Source organism: Falco peregrinus, chromosome 2 (genome assembly GCF_023634155.1).
Source record: "Falco peregrinus isolate bFalPer1 chromosome 2, bFalPer1.pri, whole genome shotgun sequence".
NCBI lineage: Eukaryota > Metazoa > Chordata > Aves > Falconiformes > Falconidae > Falco > Falco peregrinus.
The window spans coordinates 101,461,082-101,485,259 of record NC_073722.1 but is presented as its reverse complement, the minus strand read 5'-3'; the positions used below and the strand labels follow the sequence as shown (position 1 = coordinate 101,485,259).

Genomic DNA, 24,178 nt, shown 5'->3' with positions numbered 1-24,178 from the left:
CTGCCACTCCACAGCTTTGTGCTCCAGAGGGCATTCCCACATGGACGCCATGGGTGAGTACGGGGCTGAGAAGCGGGGCACTTCTTGCTAGCAATGGGAGGAACACATGTAGGGCAGCAATAGGGAGAGGCTCTGTGCACTGGTCCTCACACACCGATGGGGAGCAGTGGCACCAGTGCCCTCTGAGGGCATGATCACCTGCCACCCCTTTGAACATCAGCAGCTTGTGCTCTGCTCACCCTTGCCAGTCCCCTGCTTCAGAGGTCCAGAATGAAACTTGGCTCAGTGGGTTGTTGGGTGCTTTGCTCCACCCAAAACTATCTTGTGCATGACTTTTCAGGAGCTGGCCAAGGGGAAAAGGCAAGGTTTTCTACCCCTTGGGCAAAAGAACTGAGGCCTTTTAGCAAGCTTTGCAGCTTCCATGGACCAATCTGATGCCGCCCAGCAGGCTTGGTGCCCTCCTGCACCTCACATGGTCATGTTACACTGTGTAGTACTGAAGCCATGGGATTTCTCACCTCTCCGGAGGGAGGGTGACATTTCATGTTTTCTCCATCTTTTCCCTTTCTAGCAGCCCAGAGCCTTCTACTCGTTTGCGTGCTGGTCTTGGCTGCCCCAGGCAATTCCATGCATATACAAACCCTAAACGTCTTCAAGAAATCTCCCTCCAACAGTTCGGCGAGTGCTCTGAAGAAAACCAGTATGTAGCATCCTATGGGCATCACAGTGCTCTCACCAACTCCTTTCAGTTCCCTGGTCTGGGTCAGCCCTGGCTGGTGAACAGCCCCAGCCCATGCCCTGGGCCAGTGGAGCCGTGGTAAAATGACACTTGGCAGAGGGTGTGCTATGATGCCTCAGATTCAAAGGACACCACCATAGCATATATACAAGCAGGCAGGCTGGGGAGACACAGCACCAAGCCCAGGCTTTGCTCAGCTGGAGGGAGGAGCTCTGCCCATCGGCAGGTTGACCTGAGCTCCAGCGGGAGGTCCTGTAGCAAGCAAGCTGAAGGCATGGGGAGACCATACCTGCCAGCACAGCGGGGATCCAGTGTTGTGTGCTCATGCAGCCCGATCTGGGTGGGGAAGGGTGCTGCACCATCCCCAGCCATGGCCCTGCTCCGGAATGGAGGGTGGTGGGTGTAAGGAGGTGTACCAATGCAGGCTGCCGTGCTGTGGGTGTGTGCATGTATATACACCGTGCAGACTGATCGGGGTGTCTGTGAAGGAGTAATTTTTCTCCTGTTCTCAGTCACAGGTGGGGGGCAATGTCCTCTTCACCTTCCTCCCCAGTGTGACTGTTTTAGTGACACAACCCCTTTTTCAGGAGACCTAAAGGAGCCCACTAGTGTCCATATTCAGTCTCCTGGGCTGATACCAGCATAGTCCAGTGGGTCTGGGGCCTTTCACTGGGGCTGCCTCATTAGTTATCCCATATGGAAGAGGAACAGAGGGATAAGGCCAACCCACTCTCACCTCCAGCCAAGCACATTGACCTCTCTGGACTGGGACAACTGATTATCCCCCAGATTCTCTGGCCAGATGTCCCTCTATACTGCCACAGGGTGAAACATGGCCTTGTCCTGTCACACAGGCTTTTGTTAAATTGCCCTCTCTCCTGCTCCAGGTTGGCCCAAGGACTGCAGCGAGATCCCTGCTGGCAGCCCCAGTGGAGTCTACATCATCCAGACTGAAGGGCTTCACCACCTCATGGTGTACTGCGAAATGAATGCAATGGACGGGGGCTGGACGGTCATCCAGAGGAACCGGCAGAGCACGGAGATCACCTGGGCCGAGTCCTGGAGCACCTACAAGTACGGCTTTGGGAACGTGCACAGCGAGTTCTGGCTGGGCACTGAGTACATCTATCAGATCGCCAAGCAGAAGGTCTACCGGGTCAGGTTTGTCATCTGGGATGCCGCAAATGACATGAAGTTTGCAGACTACAACCTCTTCAGCCTGGAGGATGAGTCCCACGGCTACCGGCTGAGGCTGGGAACGTACTCGGGGACAGCAGGGGATGCCATGACCTCAGACAATCCCAGGAATGTGCACAACAACATGAAGTTCTCCACAAAAGATCTGGATCAGGACACTTACAGAGGGAACTGTGCCTCCCGCTCTGGAGGCGGGTGGTGGTACTCGGCATGTTATTCTGTACAGCTGAATGTCAAGGGGGGCATAACGTGGGGCAGCCTGTGCAAACGGAACTGCAAAGCTTCTGCCATCCTCATCAAACCAGCTTTATACCATTAGTACTCTTTCCCTGTCCTGTCTGCACAGGGCACAGGGCCAGACCAGTGCCCTGTTGGGGCCCGACCAGTGCCCTGTTGGGGCCCATGTTGCTGGCTGGGGAGCTGGGGGTGAATGGGATTGTTCCTGTATATCGAGAGCTGTTTTCTTTTCCTTATAAACACTGTGGTTTTCTAGCATGTTCCTTTCTGGGGAGAAAACTGTGCTCAGAAACCTAAAAACCTCCTGACCCAGCAAGGTCTTATTCTCTTTTTGCTTTGCAGGTGCAGATAACTTCAGCAGCAAAATACCACCCATCACTAGCTAACCTGACCTAAGCTGCTAAGAATCCAGGCAGGCCATGTACACATCATATTCCTCCTGTAGTCTGTGTTCATCCTGCAGAATAAAATTGCTTTCAGAGCCTGCACAGACATGTGCAAATGTCCTTCATTTGTTCGGGATCTTCTTGCAACTGCTGCCAGTTTCTTGCCAGGACCAGACCTGAGGCTCCTGGTGCAGTAAGAAAAGATTTTTGAAGGGAAAATTTTTCATAGGACTAAAATGAGGAATTAAAGATGAAACTTTCACGTAAAGAAGAGAGTTGGGTTTCAAGGTGGGGATCTTTCAAAAAAGGGAATGCAGTACCACATGGCCAAGAGCAAGTACTCAGAGTCGGAGAGAAGCATCAGCTCAGTTCAGCCCTGCCAGCCATGACCTGGAGGTAGCCAGACAGCAGGTCAGACCAGCATCATCCTGCCTTGTCAAACTTGTGAATGCTAGCCCAGGCCTTGGGAGGTAACTGGAAGAGTGCACAGGGAAGAAAGGGACAACAGCACTGTGAGGGCATCAGCACACTGCATGGTTGGTATATCTGGGGCAGGTTAAGAGCTGAGGCAGCCTAACATGTCAGGGATCCCGGAATTTTGAGACCTGGATCAGCTTGGGTCCATATGGGCTTGTTCCATTGTGGTGATATCTCTGTGCACTGGATAGCGCAATAGCGGACGTAGTGTCTGTGATGTGATCTCCCAGTGCAGAGCAGAGGGGAGCTGCACTCTTGCTAATGCAGCCCACAGTGCAGTTCACCTTCAGTACTTGCAAGGGTGCTCTGCTGACTCCTGAGCAAGCTGCTGTTCAGCAGGAACCCCAGGCCCTTTTCTGTCAAGCCTCTCCCCTCCAGCCACGTGGAGTGCAAATTACTTTTTAAACCAGCAGGCATATCTCAGTCCAGAAACGTTACTCTCAAATCAGCTCAAACTGGGAAGCCTTTCCCAACCAGCAGTACCCTCACACAGTCATCATCCCATGCAACAGGGCTGCAGGCCCACAGATGCCTCCAGGGAAGCCGAGGCTGCCTGTGCAGCCTCTTCAGGAGCATGGCACTGTCATAACTCTGCAGGGTGCCCCTGAGACCTCAAGTCACATATCTTGGCCCGAGAGTCCCAAGTTGTTCAGGATTCACAGCCACAAGACTTCCTCAAGTTCAGCTTTTTTTTCCAAAGACAGAAGAGAGGAACCATGGCTTCTTTCAAGCCCTAAGTTCGAACGTGCCTTCATGGCAAAGGAGATCCATAGCTACATTCCCCTCTGCAGCAGTATCCAACAGGACTGACACATCTCTCACACCCTCAGGGAGCCCGCCATCCTCTCCACACTCCAGTATGTGGTGGTTTCTTCCCTTTCCCAGCATAGAGCAAGCACCCAGCCATGGACAGGAGCAAACTACGGGTGAGGGGTTTGCAAGATGCTGGGCTTTGCTGGCCCTGTTTACTAATTGTTGCCTTACAGCCACAGTTCAGTGCACAGTGGCTGGAAAAAGCCATTGGAAGAAGTATTGTGTCCAGAGACCTGAGAACCAAACCACAGACAGAATTAGCCACAGCAGCTGTATTTAGCTGTGTACAACAACCATACCGAAGGGAGGAAAGCTTGTGTTACAGGCTGATGCTGAGAGCAGTCAGCAGCAGTGAGAACCAGTGTCAGGCCTTTCACTATGGAACACTGAAATATTTCAGAAAAAAAAAAAAAGGGCAAAAACCCGGTGCATGGCACACCTGCTCTGCACCAGCTCAGCCTGGGAGCAGAATCAGCAGTACGGCTGACCTGGTCCAGCAGCCACCACACCAGCCCTTGGGGAGGTGAGCTCTCCATGTCCCAGGGAGATCTGGCATCCCTTGGGGAGGTGCATCTCCTTGCCCACGAGAGGACCTGCATAATAGAACTACTTTCCCCCAGGTCCACCACCCCAGAGACTGGACAGAGTGATACACACACACTTATGTGCAGCATCACCACCGCAGGCAGACACAAGGCAGCGAAGTCTGGCTCCAGGGTTTATTGCAGCTGATTTCTCCCAGCGTGGGTAGCAGAGCTGTGGGGTGTACAGGGGAGGGAGCGGGGCCTGAGCAAAGCAGGGATACACCGATCGCACAGGAAAGGGAACTTGCACAGTCTCCCCCTCCCCAGGACAGGAGCAGGTGCACCCACCCCAAACTCGTTTCTGCGTCCCAGCACCAGCCAGCACCACGGTACTGGGTGAAGCTGCCTGTGTGCCCAGGGCTCCGGATGGTTGCCTCTGAGCCCCAGAGCTGCTGTGCTTCAGTGGGTGACAGGGCAGGACAGGACACTGCGGGCAGCACAGGACATGTACCGGGGCTGGCACGGGGCGGTTGGCAGGCACAGGAACGGGGCACTGAGCTGGGGACAGTGGCACTCCCCCAAACTCCTGGGAGGCTGGGAGCTGCGGCACGGTCAGCACACATCTGTGGGTTTGACCAGGATGAGGGAGGATGCACAGTCGCCATTATCACAGAATCCTGGCCAAAGGATGTATTTTTTGGCATTGAGCAGGACATTATGGCACCTGTCATACCACCAGCCCCCATAGCTGCTGGCGCAGTTCCCACTGTACTGGTCCTGGTCCCTGTCGGTCGTGCTGAACTTCATGTTGTCATGTAAGCCCCCCTTCTTGGGGTGATAGAGGGTCAGATAGTCATCCCCATCACCAGAAAACCGGCCCAGCCTCAGCGGGTACCCACTAGCCTCACTCTCCACGCTGAAGATGTCGTACTCGGCGTAATGGGTGACGTTGGCTTTATTCCGCACGATGAAGCGGACCTTGTAGGTGCCCTGCTGCGTCAGCAGGTGCAGGTACTCCGTGCCCAGCCAGTGATCGCCCTGCACGTTCCCAAAGCCGTACTTGTAGGTGGTCCAGGATTGCTTCCATGTGATCTCGGTGTCATGAGAGTTTCTCTGGACAACAGTCCAGCCCTTGCCTTCGGTGTCCATGTCGCACCACACCACGACTGGGGGAGACCTTGCTGGCTGGATGACATACACCCCGCTGGGGCTGGTCTTGCGGAGACGGCTGCAGTCTGCGGGGAACCCTGCAGCAGCAGTGGCAAACAGGTTGTTGTGGGAGAGAGAAGGATCATATGAGTCTGTCAGGGCAACAGGGAAATCCTGTAGGGGAGTGAGGACTCAGGACAAAAAGGGCTGGTTTTATCTGTGGTCTGCTCCACAGCAGCTTTTCTACTGGCTCATGCACAGGGCAACCTAATGTCTCTAAGACAGTGGCCCTGATAAGAGCCATAGGATCTATTTCTCATTACTTGCTAGTTCATTTGCAGCCTTCTAATGCATCTGGCCAAGAAAAGAGGGGACAAAAATCTTCCAGATGCCAGTGATGCCATCCAGGTATATCTGATCCTCACACAAGGCCTTTGATGCACTAAGCTGCAGCTCTTGCAAGGATCAGAAATGTCCAAAATGCTCCACTGGATGAGTATATGAAATGAAAATATATGCTTTCCCTGGGGGTCATGGCATTGCAAAAGAATGCTAAGTTCTACCTTGATCTCACGGGGATCTCTCCCCAGCTTGTTGCAGTTTATCTGTTAGCAGGACTGATCTGTCATGACTCACTTTCCAAACTAATTTGCTGTCTAGTTTTCTTTTCTTGTTTTGTGTCTGATGAGGGACAATTTGCTGTGGGTAATTCTGATTCATCCCATGGAATTCTGTTTTCTTAAGAAACACAGGTCTTGCAGGGACTGTAACCCTCCTTGCAACAGGAAAAGGAAAGAAAAAAAAAAAAAACCAAACTAAAAATGTTGGGAGGATCTACCCTAGAACTGAAGTGTAAAAAGACACAAGCACTGCAGAGCAATCCTGCCAAGTTATGGTGTTTGGGCAGAAACCCTTTGGCTTCAGCATGGAGCCACCAAGGAGGTGAGCATGGCTTGGCATGGTTTGCGTGCGTCAGGAGTTCCTATGCTGTGCATCAGCCTGGGTGCAGCTGGCCTTCCTAGCACTTAGCAGACCTGAGTGTCAGCGCTGAGCTAAGGAGACACTTTCCTGCTCTGCACCTTTGTGCCCCCCACCTGCTCAATACTCACCGCTCCGGGAGCTGGCAGTGGGTACTGCTAGGCCAGCACTTGCACAGAGGAGAAGCATTGCCACCACGATGGGTCGGAAGACAAGGTCCCCACAGAGAAAACTTTTCCCAGCCTGGAGCCCTGGGGATGAAAGTGCCCATCACTGACGAGATCCCTGGGCAGCCCCCCAGCCCCTGGGGAGCTCGGACCAGGGAGGTCAGAGCCACGGAGTGCAGGCAGGAGCAGGGGGCTCCCAGGGTGGTAAAAGCTGCAGCTTCAGTGGAGGCTCAGCCCCTGCAAGGTGAGAAAGGGCTGTGTCACCCTCCTGATCAGCCCTTTCCCTGTAGCAGACAGCAACCTGCAGATCTGTCCTCAGAACATACAGTGCAAGAGTAGCTAAGAGAGGACAGTGACACAGTTAGATCTGGGGAGAGTTTGCCAGCAGGGAGGGATCACAAGAAACAGTTCTTTTTGGAATAATCATGCTTAAGCCTTTTATATAAGCCCCTTCAGCCCAATGGCAGCTACTGGGAAACCAAAGTCAAAGGCTAGATCCTACTGCACAGATACCACTCCCAAGCTGACCGGAGGAGGTCTCCTGGGCCCACACAGTGACACAAGTCCAAACCCTCCGTGCTGGTCACCAGCGCACCCCTACACCCCGTGCTAGCTCTGTTACTGGAGGAGATGCCATCATGCCTGGGGAAGGACCCTTGTGCAACCTTGTGTGCCATATGCGTTGATCAGGAAGGGAAAAGGGCCAAGTTGAAATCCGGGTCTCCACATTAACCAGCCCTGCCAGGAAAGGGGATGCAGAGCACAGGCAGCCTGGGAAGGCATAGGCTGGCACCAAGCATGTGTGTTGTTTGTTGCTTTGGTCAAGCATCCCTTCTGCTACCAAGGTGCCTGGCAGCACGCATCACACAAGCAAGATCAAGGCTGCTGTCCTCCTAATCATCTTATGCCTTTGTATACTCACCCCAGCCAGGTCTTGTTTGAGCCCAGCATCACACATGAATGACATGTGCTGCTGGGAGCATAACTCACCCATCACAACAGCACGGCTGAGCAGAGAGCAGGAATGTAGCGGTGCACCGTCTCATGCTGAGCTTTCCATGGTGACTTTATAGGCACTGCACACACCCACTTGTGTTCACACTCGTTATTTGTAGAGGCACAAGGAGGCACTTGCAGATTGTGGCTCGAGCAGTTTCCAGATCCCATGACAGCACAACTAAACCTCCTGAGGGGAGGGAGGCATGGCCTTCCAGCCACAAAAGCCCCCTCCATGATGAGGGATTTCAATTATTGACTCTCCCAGATACACAAACACTACACATGAATTGCCCACTTGGAGCAAATTCTGGAGAGCCATGATCAAACTGAAGTGGAGAGATGCAGCTTTTTAGGGACATACACACAGAAACTAGCAAAGGAGAGATTAGGTTTCCTATGTGCCCAATCCCAAAGGTGACCTTGGAAAGATGAGGATCGGTCAAGAGACGTACCTGCTTGCTAACTCTCCACTGGTGGGTTTCAGGATCAATGAGTTAAGTCATTGGACTGGAACCAGTGTCCAGCAGCCAGAAGTCACTGTATACAGTGTCCCCTGTCACCCCAGTCTGCATGCTCTGAGTAGACAGAGAGCAATGGTTCCAGGTAACAAACAGGTGCTTGTGGGTCCCTTTGCCACTCTTTCCCAATCCCTGCCTTTGGTCAGGTGAGACCCTGTTGATTCTCCCCCCAGCCCCAGAAATGTCAACCAGGATCCCTCTACAGGAGCAAAATGCTCTCAGGACAGATTGTTTGGGAGGGCTGTTCTTCATGCCAGAAGGTGCAAACAGCTCGATCACCTTGTCAAGCCAATTTTAAGAGGATAAAGATGTGGCCCTTCTACTTTCTTCTCTGGTGTTGGTTTCAGTAGCCTCCTGACCAGAAGTCTACTTCATGGCACAGCTTTAAACATGGTGTTCACAGCAAGCCAGCGTCAAGCTGAGGGTCCCACCAAACCTTCCATACTATAGGAGCCCACATCAAGCAGTGCAACTTGCAGGTCTGGATGGACAGTGGCATCCAGACCTCTACAAGTTAAGGCATCTCTGGATCAGCTTCCATCTGAACCCTTAGATCTCACCCTTGCTTGCTTGGTTAGAGGTTGAGAGCCCTTGTCCACAGTCTCATTTAGTTTAGGAGAATCACAAAAGCAGCACTCCCAAGTCTATGGAGGGAAAAGGGCCCAAGCTGCCCAGGGAAGAAGGACCCCAGGCAGAGGGCCCATGTTCCCTCTGTGGGGGCAGAGGACGTGGGTGACTTAGGAGTTCCCATGAGACTAATGACAGCACTGAGCAACACAACGCCTCGGGGTGTGATGGGGTGCTCGTGCCAGGCCTGGGGGGCAGGCTGCTGCTGGTGAGCCACCCTTGGGATTATTGCTGGCAACAGAGCTGCCAGATGCAGCAGAAATATGGACTTTACAGGACATGGAGAAGTTCTCCCATGCCACTGTGTACAGCAGGCACTATGGGGCTGCTCCAAATAGATGCAAATGCTATTTCCTTCAAAGAACAGTGTGTCAAGAGGAGAGCTTATCTACAGCCCAGCAGAGACCCCAGTTTTGACTTTAGCACAAATGTTCCAGTGGATGGTATCTTCAAAGCTATCAAACAAAGGTTTTTTAAATCATGCTGACATGGGACCTCTGTCTTCTGACAGCTGCAAGAGGACCTCTGAGCAGGTACAGGTTGGAAGTGGAGCTGAGGAAAACCAGTGGCTGCACTCCAGAGAAGCAGAGCAGGGGCACCATGCAGGACTCAAGGGAGGAGAATGAAGGCATGAGCAAGCTCTCTGGTGGCAGCAAAGGCTGGCTGCTCTCCGTGGGCAGGCCAGTCAGAAGCCAAGGGTGTACGCTGTGGAGGCAATGCCCTTGCTGGCAGGACTCCGTCCTGCCACATCCCAGCAGAGCTGAGTGGTGGCAACAGCTCCAGGCAAGGCAAGCAGTCAGCTGGGTCCCAGACACTGGACAAAAGGATGCAGTGCAAAAGGCAGGGCTGGAGATAAGCTGCAATGCGGATTTCAGTGGTCCATCCAGGAGATAAGCTACCCACAGTGTAGGCCAGAGAGGGAACTGGAGGCTGGAACTCACACTGTGTGGCTCAGGTCAGGGCTGAATGCCCAGGGCCAAGCTGAACCAGACCTCATAGGCCCAGATGAAGGTCCCAGGTGGGACTGGTCACCAGCCATTGACGCCTACTGGTGCCCTCAGCACCGTGACAGTAGCAGTTAACACTGAAAGAACAAATCACACCAGACTGGCTGGCTGTACAGGGCTCTCATGCTCCATGGGCTCTGAGGCTTTTGCTAGAGCTCTGTGGGCTTCCAAAGTGGCTTCTCAAGGCATGTTCTGCTGTGGCCAGCTCTGTATCCTGCACAAGGCCTGGCACCATTGCTGTACTCCAGCAGAAATACAGAGGCATAAGGGCCAGGAGGACCTCCAAGTGTCCCTGCTCTAACCTCGAAGCCAAAGCAGTGACAGCTTAGACTGCGTTGCTTATGGTCACGTCTGGGTCAGCTGTGAATATGTCAAGGAAGGGATGTCCCACAACTTCTCTCTTTTTTTTTTTTTTTTTTAGTCTTTGAACACCCTCAGGCTGAAATGTTTTTTAATCTAATTCTAATTTCCCTCCCTTCCCTTATGTTCAAGGACTCTCATCCTATCCCTGTGCACTTCCAAGAAGAGTCACGGAATCACAGGGTGATAGAATAATTTAGGTTGGGAGGGACCTCTGAAGGCCATCTAGTCCAATCCCTGCTCAAAGCAGATTTAAAAAAGATCAGGTCCTTGTCCAGTCAAATTTTGAATACCTCTAAGGAGAGCAATCCCACAGCCTCTCTGTGGGCACCTGTTCCAGTATTTGACCAACTTAATGTTAAAAAAAAAAGTCCCTGTTTCTAACTGGAATTACCATGTTCCAGATTAGATCCATTGCTTCTCATCCCACCACCATGCACCTCCTTGAACAGTCTGCGTCCATGTCCTCTGTATCTTCCCAGGCAGTTGTAGTCAGCAACAAGACCTCCCCAGTGCCTGTTCTTCTCCAGGTGGAGCAAGCCCAGTTCTCAGATTCTCCTGAAACATCCTGAGCACCAGGCCCCAGACCAGTCTGGTGGCCTTCACTGGACTTGCTCCAGTCTGTCAATATATCTCTTGTAATGAGGGGTCTGAAACAAGACACAGTGCTATGAAGAGCCCGACTCCATCTGCTCTCTACCCTCCCACCAGGTAGCTGTAGGCGGCAACCAGATCCCATTTCAGCCTTCCCTTCTCCAGGCTGGACAGGTCCATCTTTCTTAGGCTGTCAATATGTCGTGTGCTCCTGCCTTTGCTGTCTTGGTGCTCTTAGTTGGACTCCTAGAGCTTCAGTTGCTGTTGTGCATGGAGGAGTGCCACACAGGACACAACGCTCCAGCTGTCATCTCACACATGGAAGTGAATAATCCCTTCCCTCACCCTCCTGGCCACATTTTTCCAGATGCAGCCCAGGCTGCAGCAATAAAAAAATCCATGCCACAGCTGTGGCTTTTTGAATAACAAACACATACTGAGCAGAAGCTGGGCCCCAGGACGTAACTGGGGTTTCAGAGAAATCCCCTCTATGGCCTTCCACCTGCCTGCTTTGTACATCCTAACCCAAATATTGGCCACAGCCTCCTGGAAAAGCTGGCCAGGAACTGGAAGCTGTTGGTGAAGCTCTGCTGCCTGCCTTTGCTTGCATCTGCTGTTGAGCAGAAGCAGCAGCACAGCAGGGCATGCACTAGAGCCTCCATGTTCGGACGGCCGTATCACCAGCAAACAGCCTGTGACAACAGCCCAGTCTGCTCCGCCACAGGCTCTGGCTGCCTTGTGCCATCCAGCATGAGGTGGGCATGGGGTACAGGAGTCCTCATGCCTCAGAATAGTGCAGGTATCAATACCCAGGGAGAGGATGGTCTGGCATTTTCTGTAAGAAATCCATGGTGTAAGCACTCCTAGTAGCAGAGAGGGGCTTGAAGTGAGACCATTTTACGTCAGTGTCACATCACGATTCCTAAACCTCCCTTGTGACTGCTGCAAGGGCTGCAGCGCCAGGGGAGACCACAGTGCATGTTGCGCAAAGGGCAGCGTGTTGGTGGCAGGCCAGGCACGTCAGGAGGCACCTGGAGTGGCACTTTCTGAAGTTCAGTGCACATATGCCAGGAACACTAGAGTATCTCTTCCCTGAAGGGTCTAATGGGGTCCCCAGTAGTAGCTGGGCTTGATGCCTGCTCTGGAGAGAGTGATTTATGCCTGATGTTTGATTTCCATCCAGGAGGGGGAATGCCATCTGGATATTTACTTACGAGTTGAAATGTGCAGAGGTACCCAGAGGATGCTGTTCCCTGGGGAAACCCTGCCAAGACAGGGTGGCAGCCAGGCACTGTAAATCACGGTTGTTTCAAGCCATTCACTTAATGGCACCAAGTTATTTGCTTTGCCCCTGAAGAAAGTTCTTCACCTTTGTGAGACACAGACTTCATTGTCTGAGGACATACCACTTAATGACGAAAAGCAAATAAGCTGTAAACCACTAGACCTGTTGCCAACCAAAGGACAAGTGCTGTGGTTAGGGGTCTTGTGCCTCCACCCCCTCACCTGCTGAGCCCTATAACTTTCAGGCTGGACACCCCTCCAGCCAGGCCAAAACCACTCGGCTTTCTGTGCCACAGGTCCCTGCAGAGACAACATGGGTGAGTGTGGGATGGGATGGGATGGGATGGGATGGGATGGGATGGGATGGGATGGGATGGGATGGGATGGGATGGGATGGGATGGGATGGGATGGGAGGAGATGGCACCACTTCAGGTAGCTGTGGGTCACGGGGCATCCTGGCACTTCGTCTTCTGCAGGGCTCCCTGTCTGCACAGCCCAGGCATGCCCGTGCGAAGTCCATTACATTGTTGGGGCTCACTGTGCCCTAGGCTGGGACCTGGAGCAGGAACCTGCATGTTCTGCTATTTTCAGGCTGTGTCAGTGTAGCCCTGGGGTGCCAGATATCCCATTTTACAAGCCGCATAGTTACAAAACATTCTTTGTAATTTTCAGTTCTTCAGGAAAAGTATTAAATACTCTAGAATAGAAAAGGAGTTTCTTAGATATTCTTTCTTAAGGAGTGATATTCAACGGGTATCAGTATCTGAGGGTTAGACACCCAAAAGCATACTGCTGTATCCAGAAGGACACCCAGGAGAGGCTGATCCCACCCCAGCATCTCCTTCCAACCCAGACTTTTCATGACAATTTCATGGGGGAATGGACCAGCAGCGGAGGGAGCATTGCTTCTCTGGTGGCCTAAAGAAGACATGTTTTTAAACATGCCCCTAAACACAAGTGTACCAAGACACTAAATGTTATGTAGGAATTGAGATGCAAGTCAGTTGGATTGAAGGGTGTTTAAAAGACCTTTGGTGTAAAACTGTAACCAGCACAAATGACTGAGATTGCTCTGAGCATTCCCAGAAAGGGGTGCTTGTCTCTAGAGCGGCTGCAACTGCACACAGCAGTCCCATGCTGGCATCATCGATCATTTTCCTTCTCAGTCAGGTACGTGGGTACCAAACCCAGGTATCCCAGGGCAGAGCAATAGGTTTGGCTCTGCTCGTTTTCAAATGATGGAGGGATCACATTGGTAATCTGCCAGGGTGAGCTGCATCTATCCTATCACGAACAGATTTCCCCGTGGGCAGGTGTCTCCACAGTGCCCCACTCTCTAGGAGTCATGATAAACTTTCTATTCTTTTATTTAGATTTAATATTGCAAAAATGTGCAGTTTTCCCTAGCTGCTCTGAACAAGGACAAACCAGAGCAGCTGGCTACATATGGAAATTTTGGAGTAACCATATAACCATGTAAAAGACATCATTTGCACCAGGCAGGCTGTAATTGCTGAAAGTTTGTGCTGCCACTCTCAGCCATGCTGCTCTCATGCAGAGCAGAGAAATACACACAGCCCTGCCTGGGGCTTGTTCTCACCCAGACAGCTGGGTTCTCACTGACCACAAACCTGCACCGGAGGCAGGTGTAGTCCCAGCTCAGACCCTGTGAGTGTGTCACGGGAGCATGGTGAGAACTGGGAGGAAAGGGGATTCCTCCCCCCATGCTCACCCTGCTTCTCAACTCCAGCCCTGAGAGTTGGATTTTACAGCGATTTCTGATTACCGTCACCTTGGGTGTGGACAAGGTTTTCACAATTCTTCTGTCTCAAAAATCACTGACAGCAGGTACCACTGCTAATGACTCCGGCCAATATGATAGCTCACCTAAATGAGTGAATTGGGGCTTATAGCTCCATCAGGGAGCTCTACACATAAATAATTTTATTTTCCTATTTTACTCTGTAAGTAAAGGATTCAGATGGGATTCATGGCCCTCTAATGGAAAAGTTATGATCTCTTTCTTCTTTTTCCAATCTCTTCCCATTTCAGCTAGCCAGCGCCTTTGTCTCCTGCCCTTCACCTGCCTGCTGACTCTGGCAGCATCTTTTCCTGTCCTTGACATACAAAACTTCTATCTCTTCAATGGCACACTGGAGGATATCATGAACATTCCCCTAGAGTCCTCCCAGCCTGGTAAGTATACCACTACAACAGGGAGAGGCAAACAAGGTGACATTCCGTCAGTTTCTACACAGACCACCTCACGAGCCTAACTACACCCCTGTAACACAGAGGAAGGACTAAATAATGGTCTCAGTGTGGGCAATGCCAATGCAACGTAGGCCTTCTTACTGGAACAAGAATCATCTCAGAGTCCTCCTCTGCTTGCTGCCTGTCTCTTCTCCTGTCTGGCATGAAGTTCTTCTGTCCATAAGTGAGTCCAATAGTCCAAATCCCAGAGTTCACAGGTTCCCAGGGGAAGTGACAGGTTCAGGCTCATTAGCAGCAAGACCAAGCCAAAGGTGTTGTAAGCTGTGGGCTCTTTATTGGAGAAGCAGTGCTAAAGATGTTAAGGCGATCACAGTGTGTTTTGAGCAAATGGAGAACAGTAGCCACCACTGGAAAGTACAAGGTCAGTGGAGAGCTGACTTCAAAAGAGAAATGAATACAAAGAGGAACTAAATGAAGTTAATACAAAGAGTCTAAGCAGTGGCACTGACAGAGCAATCAGCCCAAAGATGTCACAGAACAGCCTACAAATACCAGAGTATATTGGAGCAATGAGGAAGCCTCCACAAAATGCTCCTGGAATAAAACCAGGGGCTATGGGTTGGACATGACGTGACAGAAAGAGCTGGTCACCTTCTAAGGGAGGAGGAAATGTTCTTGGAATAAGAGCTCAAGGACCAAGTGCTGGTTTCACATCAGCCTTCACTGCAAAGGTCAGCTGCCCCAAAACCACCAACACAGGGAGCACCCATGACTGAGGCAAGAGCTCAGGCTTCACCAAGAACTGCAAGTCTGAGTAGAGAAAAATGGGGTGTTCTCTGGGCTTCACACTCATTTCTCACCCAGATCACTGGCAGGGTGCTCTGAAAACGTGAGCACCATGAATGCAAGATGGGTAAGCAGAGCAGCATGCCCGACAAGACAAACTAATACTGAGGAGTTTTGACTTGTGGAGGAGTGCTGCCAAATGGATGGGAAGTGAAGGCAGAAAGGAGCAGGAGCAGATTGTGGCTCACAGAAAGAACGTGAGTGAACAGCTTTGTATGGCTGTAGTAAAATTAAATACTGTGGTAGGAAAGTCCTCTAGACCATGCTACATGAGTGTTTCCCACTCCAGACAGGGTCTGGCCAACCACCACGTTCACTGGTGGACTTCAAAACACATTTAGAGAGAGTCAAAAGGAAAGGGTTCAAAAATCTGGCAGGAGACTGTGTCAAGGAAGGCTGAAGAATTGAATGTCCCACCATCAGAAGACCATGAAGGAGGAAGTGATATCAATATTACTGTGTCTGCAGGAAAAAGTATACTCTGGGTGTAGTAAAAGAAGGAATGGGCTTATACACGGTGCAAGAGATTTAAGTTAGACACTTCATAAAGGAGGGGATAGGAAAGCACCAGCTGAGAGTAGAAGTGGGGAGCAGGTATTTGAGGATGTCAGAGACCAGCAGCGGCAGGGTGAGGCAACTGTTTCAAAGAGAGGACAGGAATGGCTTTTGTGATTCCATAAGCCTGTTGTTCATTCCCCTGTTTTAATAGCCATCAGTGGATACACAGAAGATACCCCTGCAACAGAATTGCATTAATTCACTCTAAACCACCCTCTCTTCCAGCAACACCCTTATAATTCCTTTCTGACCCAGCTGAGCAGAGCCCCTCTCCCAGCTCCTGACAACTGCCTGCACTGGTTTTCCTGTGTCTGCTCTCACATTTCTTCCCCCTTTAATTCCTCTTCTTCCTGAGTCACTTCCTAACTGCTTCTACTGCACTTTAACAACCATCTTTCCAGTGTTGCCACCACCATTTGGGGGTCTTTTTCCTACACAGTGTGCCCAAATCCTTCTCACCAAGGATCTGCCCCTTTCTAACACCATGTGAATTACCCCAAACTACCAACCGGCTGATATCTGAAATGGCCAAGTCCCTCTGTAACTAGAAGCAACAACAGAAAAACAGGAGGATCGCCTCTCCCAGCAGGCATTTGACATGTCTACTCTCAGTACTCACTCCTGTCTCCTCTGTTCTTGTTAATTCAGATCATGGTGGCAATCATGTTCGACAGGTCAGAGACATTGCCCCCCACCCACCGGCAGGCCACGGTAAGTGTTTTCTCAAGGAGTACATCTGCTCATAAGTTTTCCCCATTGCTGGTCTCACGAAGAGCTCTCAGCCATTTTATCCCATGTACTACACGTGCACTGTCTCCTCCCAGGAAAAGTGTTGGTTATCGGATAGGCTACAGAGATGCCACAGCTCAGGCTCTCAGGGGGATTCTATTACCAGCCACGTCCTGGACTCAGTGCTTGATGAGGAGCTTAAGCATGGGGAATTGTCCACCTAAAGATCTAAACCAGAAACAATGATCCATTATTAGCCATTGGGAAGCTGTGATTTTTTATTTTTCTATTTTCACCATACAGGTGATGATAAGACTGGGTAAGACAGGGACTGACCATGTTACTGAAGTGATTGAGTCAACATTAGCCCATAGGACCACAAGATAGGTCCTATCTGGGTAGGAATAACCAGTAGCACAGGTACTGGGAGTGGAGCAAGTCCCTTCACAGTAGCGTGTAGGTGCATTCAGCTGTTTGTTGTATAAGAAGCTGACACTCTGGAGCATGGAAAGGCCGTAATCAAATCAAACAAGTCAGGAAGTCTCTAAAAAGCTACTTGGGTAAGCCCAGAGAAAACCGATGGATTTGCCCTATTGAGATCACAAGGACTGATTTAATTATTAGCAATATGGATGTCTTGGTCACGCTCTCGCCAGGGTATCTGAGATTACTATAAAGATCTAAAGCTCCATGCTGTAAAAGCCAATGGCTTTATAACCCAGATTTGCATTTTCCTGTGTGGTGACACATCACCTGCGTGCTACAGGCAAATCACCGCAGCACTGCAAGACTGAGCTCAAACTGGGCTAAGGTGCATTGGTGTGCTGGGTGGAGGAAATGTCTCGTTTGGTCTCACCAGTCCAAGACATTTTAGCAGTGTGCCTCCATCGGTTTGAATCCTGATTGGGAAGATATGAGACCCAACTCTTACATTGATCATTTCAAGATCTGATTTACTCCTGTGAGCACATGGCAGGAATATAGCCCAAGAATGCGTGTGCAAAAGAATATAGGCATAAAAGAAACATCAGGTGCTTTCAGTGTTTCATCGCATGGGATTTAACAACCATCTCTGTTTCCTGCCCCAGGATGGCCCAAGGACTGCAGCGAGATCCCTGCTGGCAGCCGCAGCGGTGTCTACATCATCCAGCCAAAAGGGCTCCACCACCTTGTGGTGTACTGTGAAATGAATGTGACACATGGGGGCTGGACGGTCATCCAGAGGAACCAGAAAGACACATCAGTCACCTGGGCCGAGTCCTGGAGCACCTACAAGTACGGCTTTGGGAATGTGCGCAGTGAGTACTGGCTGGGCACTGAGTACATCTATCAGATCGCCAAGCAGAAGGTCTACCAGGTCAGGTTTATCATCCAGGACTCTACAGACAACATCAGTTTCGCAGACTACAACCTCTTCAGCCTGGAAGATGAGTCCCACGGCTACCGGCTGAGGCTGGGCTCCTATACAGGGACAGCGGGGGATGCCATGACCTCAGACAATCCCAAGACCATGCACGACAACATGAAGTTCTCCACAAAGGATCGGGATCAGGACACTTACAGTAAAAACTGTGCCTACAGCTATGAGGGTGGGTGGTGGTACTCTGCATGCTATTCTGTACGGGTGAATTTCAAGGGTGGTATGACATGGGGCAACCTGTGCAAAGGGAACTGCAAGTCCTCCCTTATCCTCATCAAACCAGCTTCATATTGTTAGTGCTTCTTCCCCCTCTTGTCCACACTGGACACCGCAAAGGCTCCACATGGCCAAACAGCTTGAGCCTTTCAGGAGCAGAGAGAGAAGCCCAAGGGTAGTGGGGTTTTAGTGAAATGCTATTTTCCACTTCCCCTCTCTGGTGCAGGCTCCCCCTCTGCTCAGCTCTTTCCCCCTGTGCTTGCCAATGATTACTTTTTATTATGTTCAAAATCAAGAATAAAAAAATCACTTGTGAAATTTGTGGATTCCACATGTACCTTCCTTGTGGGAGGAAGACACTCATCCCTGGAGTGACTTTCCATCAGAGTTTCTTAGCGCCTCCAGAACTGACAGCAAGCAAAAAAGCTACATGCCGCAAATTTCCATGTACGCTGTGCATCTCTGCAGTGTGTTGTAAAGCATCCCAATAAATTTGCTCCCTTGAGCTCATTCTCCATTAATGAATGTCTGTTCTGTATCTCTGATGTGTTCCCACTGAGACCCAAGAAATCCCATGTCAGGTGCTAGGACTGGTGTCTTGGGGAACATGGAGGGAAAAAGCCTCAAGTGGCTCTCACAGGAATGAATGTAAGAAAATTAAATCTAGTTTCACTAAGATAAAGGACCTGTGATCTGTACAGGATGGTTCAGAAGGTATCTGTCACATGGGAGAACTCTTCCTATGTCATCATCACATTCACAGCCCAGGGCCAAAAGCTGTGCCAATGTCCTGGTGCCCAACTCCTGCTCCTGCTGGGAGGCTGCAGCTGCCAGGAGCTGTTCCTGGCTACATGTCTGTCTGTCAAGTCTTGCTTTGATCCTGCAGAAATGTGATTTCAAAGCCATCAGCAGATCTGTCTGCTGTGACTGTGAAGCAGTGAACTTAAATCGAAGCAAAAGCAAAGCAGGTCAGGCGTTAGGAGGCACTTGAATTAGGAGACACTTATGAGGGAAGAGCTCATTACTGGAACCAGATCACCATAGTCAAGTTTCTGAGACCAATTTAGATGAACATTTGCCAGGAAAAGTGCAGACAGAGCTAATGCTGTGAGGCTGCAGGACAAGGCCCCTACAGCTCCTCCATCCCACAGCACCCTGGCACTGCCAGGACAGACCGTTCGAGAAGCACTTTCAACTTCACAAACCATTTCTGGCTTTATCTTGGAGCAACACCAGTCAGTTCTGCTTCCAAGACCAGTTGCTAAGGGAAAACCCAGCCCTCATCTGCAAACTACAGGGCACAGTGTGCCCTTGAAACCATCCAGAAAGATTTGAGAAATTAGAAAATACTGAAAGAAATGAGCAGTGGAGGATCTCTGAGCCAGGAATCACCTTACACTGCTCCAGAGAACTGCCCTCAGCACTACAGAGTATTGGGGGGGGGGCACTGCACCTCAGGATGTCTGAGGAAAGAGCTCAGGGCTATTTCTGCTGAAAACAGCCCTCAGGTGAAGCAGGCTGCACTCACTTTCCTGAGAGCCTCCAGCACCAGGAGCTGAGCCCCAACAAACCAGAGTGCAGAGTGGGACCTCAGACCACAGCCTGGTCCTGCCTTGCAGTGGGCACCACATCACAGGGAAGGGAGGCCCAGGGCAGCTCCAGAATGGACTTGACGTTGGCTGGAAGACAGGCTCTCCTGCAGCAGGGGTGTGAGATGGTAGCAGCATGTGGAAGATGGCTGTCAGGATGGTGCCCCCACCCCACTCCCTGGTGCCCCCAGAATGGATTTGGCTTCCACAGTCAGCAGGCTCAATGCCATCATGTGGCACTGGGCAGACTGTGAAATGACACTGGTCCTGCTCCTGGGCCTCTGAGCTTTCCAAGTGACAGGCAAAATTGGAGTTTCATTTGCACCACCAGACTGAGGAGTAAATGATCCTCAGCCCAGCAGTGTTTTCTTCTGCTAGGGCTCTCCAAAGGCAGTGGAGAGACACAGGCCAGCAGATGCAGGAGAGCATCCCGTCCTCACAGTACAACAGGACTGGCACCCACCAGCTCAGGAGGATGGGCTCACTGAGTGGGTGTCTCTGCATTGCTGTCTTGTCCCTCCACCACAGCACATCCCAGTGTACAGGTTCTCATCTCTCCTACAACAACACCAGGCTTCACACAGCCCCCGAGCCCAAGCTACCCATCCAAATGCTTCTTCAATCCCGCTGGGCTCTTGGCCACCCAACAGCAGTGACCTCCAGCCCCCAGCAGCTCCCTGACAGCTTCCCCTCATCCTGCTTCAGCAGGCAGTGTTGGTGTCAAGTCAAGCAGCAGATGTTAAATGCCATCTCCCACCAGGTATTTCCTCCATGGAAATGTCCTGGCCTGGACAGAGCCGTCCCCACTCTGGCAGCAGTGCACGGCTCTTCCTGCAGCTGTGGGTTTTCACTAAGGTAAAACTCCCATGGAAAGCAATCCCCACTTCCCAGGAGGTCCTGCTTTGCTACTTTTCCCCAGCTTCTCCACCACATTTTAGTTATAGAGTAAGAGCAGGGCAAAGATATAAAGAGCGTTTCCAGCACAGAGATGTCCTGAAGTGGCACTGATAGTCCTCGGGCAGGTTTATGCTCTCCGAATTTTTCTTTCAGGCCCCTGAATCCCTGTGAATATTTAGTGACCACAACACCCTGCATGGAGCAGTTTCTCACAGGTAGAGGGGCAGCGTTCCCACCTCTCCCTTCCCCAAGGGATGAAGGGGACCCGCCCAGAGCTGGCAGTGACAGGTGCCTCTTTGCTCTCTCTCTCCTGAGCCGATGGGTACAGCAGTGCCAGGATGTCCACAGGATGCACAAGTGCAGTGCCGTGAAGTCCAGGGTGAGGCCAATGCAGTGAGAAGTGGGATGCACACAGTGTGGTGCAGCACAGGGCACACATGGTGCAATGCAGGCTGCACGCGGTGCAGTGCAGGACGCACACAGCGGGGTGTGATGCAGGAGACACACAGCAGGGTGCAATACAAGATGACACAGCAGGGTGCGATGCAGGATACTACACAGTGCAGGATGCACACAGCAGGGTGGGTGCAGGACGACACAGGGAGGTGCAGGATGCACACAGTGCAGTGCAGGATGCACACAGCGAGGCGCAGGATGCACACAGCGGGGTGCAGTGCAGGATGCACGCAGTGCAGGATGCACACAGCCGGGTGCACAGCCGGAGCGCTTTGTGCTCGGCTCCGGCGCCTTTAAGGGCGGCGGGGGCGGGGCGGGGCGCGGCGCGGGCGGGGCGGGGCTCGGCTCCCGGCGGCGGGGGCGTCCCGGCCTGTGCTCGTCGTGCCCCGGCCCATGTCCCGGCCCCCGGCGCCGACCGGCTCCCCGCGCCGCTTCGGGGCGCTCAGCACCGCGCAGCTCCGCGCCCTGCTGCAGGACGAGCTCCGGCTGCAGCGCGCCGCCCGCCTCAGCAGGAAGGTACGGCCGGGGGGGTGGTCCCGGAGCCGGGCAGAGCCGTGCAGCTTCCCCGGTACGCGGGATGGAGCCCTGCGCAGCTGCACCCGCCGGCCCCTGGCACCGCTGCTCCTTGGTCCTCCCTTAGTCCCGACACCCCCGCGCCGAGCCCGGGGGCTCCGGAGGGGCAGCGAAACACTCCGGCCGGGCCGGGGTGGCCGCGGGGAAACCCCAGCTGGAGCGTCCCGGCCGGCGGCGGGCTGGGGACTCGGGGTACCGCTCCAAGCTTCGGCAGCCACCGCCTGCCAAGCAGCCTCGGGCCACCAAAACCCGCCGCGGGGCCACGGCCGCTGCCGTCGTTGCTCCCGCTGCCCCGAGGCTGGGGGGGGCCGGGGGCGTCGGGGGCTCCCGGCGCTGCGCTGCGGGACGGCGGCGGGTTGTGCCGCCACCAGCCCTAGCCTGGCTCCAGCATCCTGCCCCTGCGCCTCGCACCGCTCTGCTCCCCTCCCCGCACAGTGCGGACACCGAAGGTGGGTGTGCAGCAAGGGAGGGTGTGTGTCTCTCTCCTGACACCCTCATTAGCTAATGAGTCCTCTCCCCTGCAAAGGGGGTTGTGAGGTTTGCCACGGTCAGGGTGAGCTGCCCTGTGGTGTGCGCAGCCAGGGTCCAGCCATTGCATCCCCCCCAGGGACACAGCCCCTTTCCAGGCAGAGCAGAGGGATGGGTACAGTGCAGGAGGAGAGGGTTCACCCCTGGACGGAGATGGACCCCCTCCCAGCAGGCTGCCAGCTCGGACTGGTTCTGCCCATTTCTCCCAGTGCTGACACACCACAACCTGTTCCCTTCCCCACAGTTTCAGAGTCTGCAGCTGGAGCGGGAGATGTGTTTGGCTTCAAACTGCGCCCTGGCCAGGGTGAACCTCTCCCTGCGCCCGCGGCTGGAGGATGGGAAGGCTTCCCTAGCCATCAAGTATCAGGAGCTGCAGGAGATAAGAGAGGCGTGTTGGGAGAAGCAGCAGTGCCTGGGTGAGTGGGGTGCAGCTGATGGGGTGAAGCAGAGCCCAGCATGGTCAGAGCAACCTGTGTTAATACAAGGGCCTGGGTGGGCTCAGCATCCTTGAAATCCCAGGGAAATGGCCCAGCCATGATCAGGAGCAGTTGGGGGGGTGATGCTGCCTTCAACATAGCCAGCCCTTGGCCAGGACCGATGCTGCAGTGCGGTACAGGCCTCAGCATGCAGGTGGCTCCAGGGATGTGTTTGGGGGTGTTTTCAGTTGAGGGGGGTGGGGTGGGCAGAGCTGATGGTTGGGGATGGCAAAGACCACAGCTCCATCAGTGGGGAGGCATGCAGGAGAATGTTTGTGGGCAGCCCCATCCCTTCCCAACACAGAAGCGTACCTGAAGAAGTGGAGCCCACAGAGTGCCCTGGGCCAGCTCCAAGCCAAGCTCGATGCCTCTGAGGCAGAGTCGGAGGTGAGTCAGGCAAGACCCCTGTGCTGCTGCCCCTTCCTCTCCTGGGCCCCAGACTAGTCTCCATGCCCTCCGATGTGCTAGGCCCTGGAGAAAAGTCCAGGGTCCGGATGGTGCTCAACCATCTGGGCTCCCTCTGTGGTCCTGTGGCTCTCTTGGCTTAACGCTGTCCCACTGCCTGTTCCACAGACACAGGTAGAGCGGTTCCTGGCCCAGGATCTGCCCCTCGATTCCTTTCTGGAGTCCTTCCACCAGAGCCGCACACGCTCCCACATCTGCCAGACGCAGCTGGAGAAACTGCAGGAGCTGCTGCGGAAGGACCAGGCGGGCAGGGACGCTGTGGGCCTCGTGGGGCGCCCAGGTGCCCTGACTAGCCTGGCACCAGCCCGTCTTGCCCCGCTGCGGAGTGGAGTAGCCCCCAAAGCCTTCGATCTCTCTTACGGCTTTGTGCCCACCTTTCTCATCCCCTTGGAGGCCGTTGTGCCCTTTGCCATGCCAGCTGTGCCTCCCAGAAGCCATCTCCCAGCCCTGGAACACCAGCCAGCATCTCCCTGCTCTGAAATCTCCAGCCCAGTCTCACCCCTGCACCTCGTCAGACACGTCCCTTTGCTCAGCCCCCAGCCCTTCTGCAGGCAGCAGCAACTGCAAGACCAGAAGCAGGAGCCTCCACACCGTTAGCAGGGCAGGGACAGGGGATGTCCCCCCCATGCCTCCACAGGGGCTGTGCAGGAACACCCTGGCCAGGGAGCATGTGGGGTGGGCGTGTGGTGTAGACACAGCTCTGAGGGGCTGTGGTGTCTGTTGAGCAGGCACAGGGGTGGGTGCTTACAAGGGATGGAAGTTCTTGGCTGGGGCTGGGGTGGGCTGGGCGCTGTGGCTGGGTAGTGGGTCTTGCCCTTGGGGAGCTGCCAGGGGGGAGGTGTCTGCATCCACAGCAAGAGGAACAGTGATGGGAGGTGGGGGGAGGGTGGGAGATAGCAAGGAAGAGGGCCCAGGAGCACTGTGCCATGTGCTTTCTAAATAAAGGCCCTTTTCCACGCCTTGTGTTACTGCTTGGCTTTGGCTATGAACAGGGGGATGGAATAGGCAGGGAGGAAGTGGTGTGGGGGGACACTTGCCAGGCTTGGAAGTGACTGGCAGTCAAGGAGGGTCCTCCAGCCTGGGGAGCCCCCAGATGTTGCACCTGCATTTGGCTCAGCCCATCAATGCCCTGGGAAAGGGAAGAGCCCTGCAAG

At 53.1% G+C, this 24,178-nt stretch overlaps 3 protein-coding genes and 1 pseudogene across 4 annotated transcripts; 3 read left to right on the top strand and 1 right to left on the bottom strand.

Moving 5' to 3' along the window:
* The first annotated feature begins 504 nt into the window (after window positions 1–504).
* LOC101917985 (fibrinogen-like protein 1-like protein) lies at window positions 505–2,255 on the top strand (annotated as a pseudogene).
* A 2,601-nt stretch (window positions 2,256–4,856) lies between these two features.
* LOC101917810 (fibrinogen-like protein 1-like protein) lies at window positions 4,857–10,210 on the bottom strand. The gene is made up of 2 exons (XM_027784726.2): window positions 6,632–10,210; window positions 4,857–5,620 (listed from the first exon to the last, which is right to left on the bottom strand). The coding sequence occupies exons 1-2, from the start codon at window positions 6,687–6,689 to the stop codon at window positions 4,986–4,988; spliced, it is 693 nt and encodes a 230-aa protein (XP_027640527.1). The 5' UTR covers window positions 6,690–10,210; the 3' UTR covers window positions 4,857–4,985.
* A 3,781-nt stretch (window positions 10,211–13,991) lies between these two features.
* LOC114011782 (fibrinogen-like protein 1-like protein) lies at window positions 13,992–18,121 on the top strand. The gene is made up of 3 exons (XM_027784766.2): window positions 13,992–14,253; window positions 16,324–16,386; window positions 17,493–18,121. The coding sequence occupies exons 1-3, from the start codon at window positions 14,070–14,072 to the stop codon at window positions 18,119–18,121; spliced, it is 876 nt and encodes a 291-aa protein (XP_027640567.1). The 5' UTR covers window positions 13,992–14,069.
* A 3,195-nt stretch (window positions 18,122–21,316) lies between these two features.
* On the top strand, window positions 21,317–23,915 carry VPS37D (VPS37D subunit of ESCRT-I). Of its 2 annotated transcripts, none has more exons than XM_055795869.1 (4): window positions 21,317–21,498; window positions 22,328–22,499; window positions 22,843–22,946; window positions 23,133–23,915. In XM_055795869.1, exons 1-4 carry the CDS (start codon window positions 21,376–21,378, stop codon window positions 23,619–23,621), a joined length of 888 nt encoding a protein of 295 aa, XP_055651844.1. In that variant the 5' UTR covers window positions 21,317–21,375; the 3' UTR covers window positions 23,622–23,915. The 2 variants fall into 2 exon arrangements, with proteins under 2 accessions (XP_055651844.1, XP_055651845.1); XM_055795870.1 differs by having other exon boundaries at window positions 22,864–22,946; window positions 23,133–23,911.
* Window positions 23,916–24,178: the final 263 nt, after the last annotated feature.

Excerpts from the sequence above, each read along its gene's own strand:
- LOC101917810 (XM_027784726.2), bottom strand. The coding sequence starts at position 6,689 with ATGCTTCTCCTCTGTGCAAGTGCTGGCCTAGCAGTACCCACTGCCAGC. Across the intron at positions 5,621-6,631 it reads CACTGCCAGCTCCCGGAGCG|GGTTCCCCGCAGACTGCAGC; the intron begins GTGAGTATTGAG and ends CTGCTGCTGCAG.
- LOC114011782 (XM_027784766.2), top strand. The coding sequence starts at position 14,070 with ATGATCTCTTTCTTCTTTTTCCAATCTCTTCCCATTTCAGCTAGCCAG. Across the intron at positions 14,254-16,323 it reads CCTAGAGTCCTCCCAGCCTG|ATCATGGTGGCAATCATGTT; the intron begins GTAAGTATACCA and ends TTGTTAATTCAG. Across the intron at positions 16,387-17,492 it reads CCACCCACCGGCAGGCCACG|GATGGCCCAAGGACTGCAGC; the intron begins GTAAGTGTTTTC and ends TTCCTGCCCCAG.
- VPS37D (XM_055795869.1), top strand. The coding sequence starts at position 21,376 with ATGTCCCGGCCCCCGGCGCCGACCGGCTCCCCGCGCCGCTTCGGGGCG. Across the intron at positions 21,499-22,327 it reads CCGCCCGCCTCAGCAGGAAG|TTTCAGAGTCTGCAGCTGGA; the intron begins GTACGGCCGGGG and ends CCTTCCCCACAG. Across the intron at positions 22,500-22,842 it reads GGAGAAGCAGCAGTGCCTGG|CCCCATCCCTTCCCAACACA; the intron begins GTGAGTGGGGTG and ends GTTTGTGGGCAG.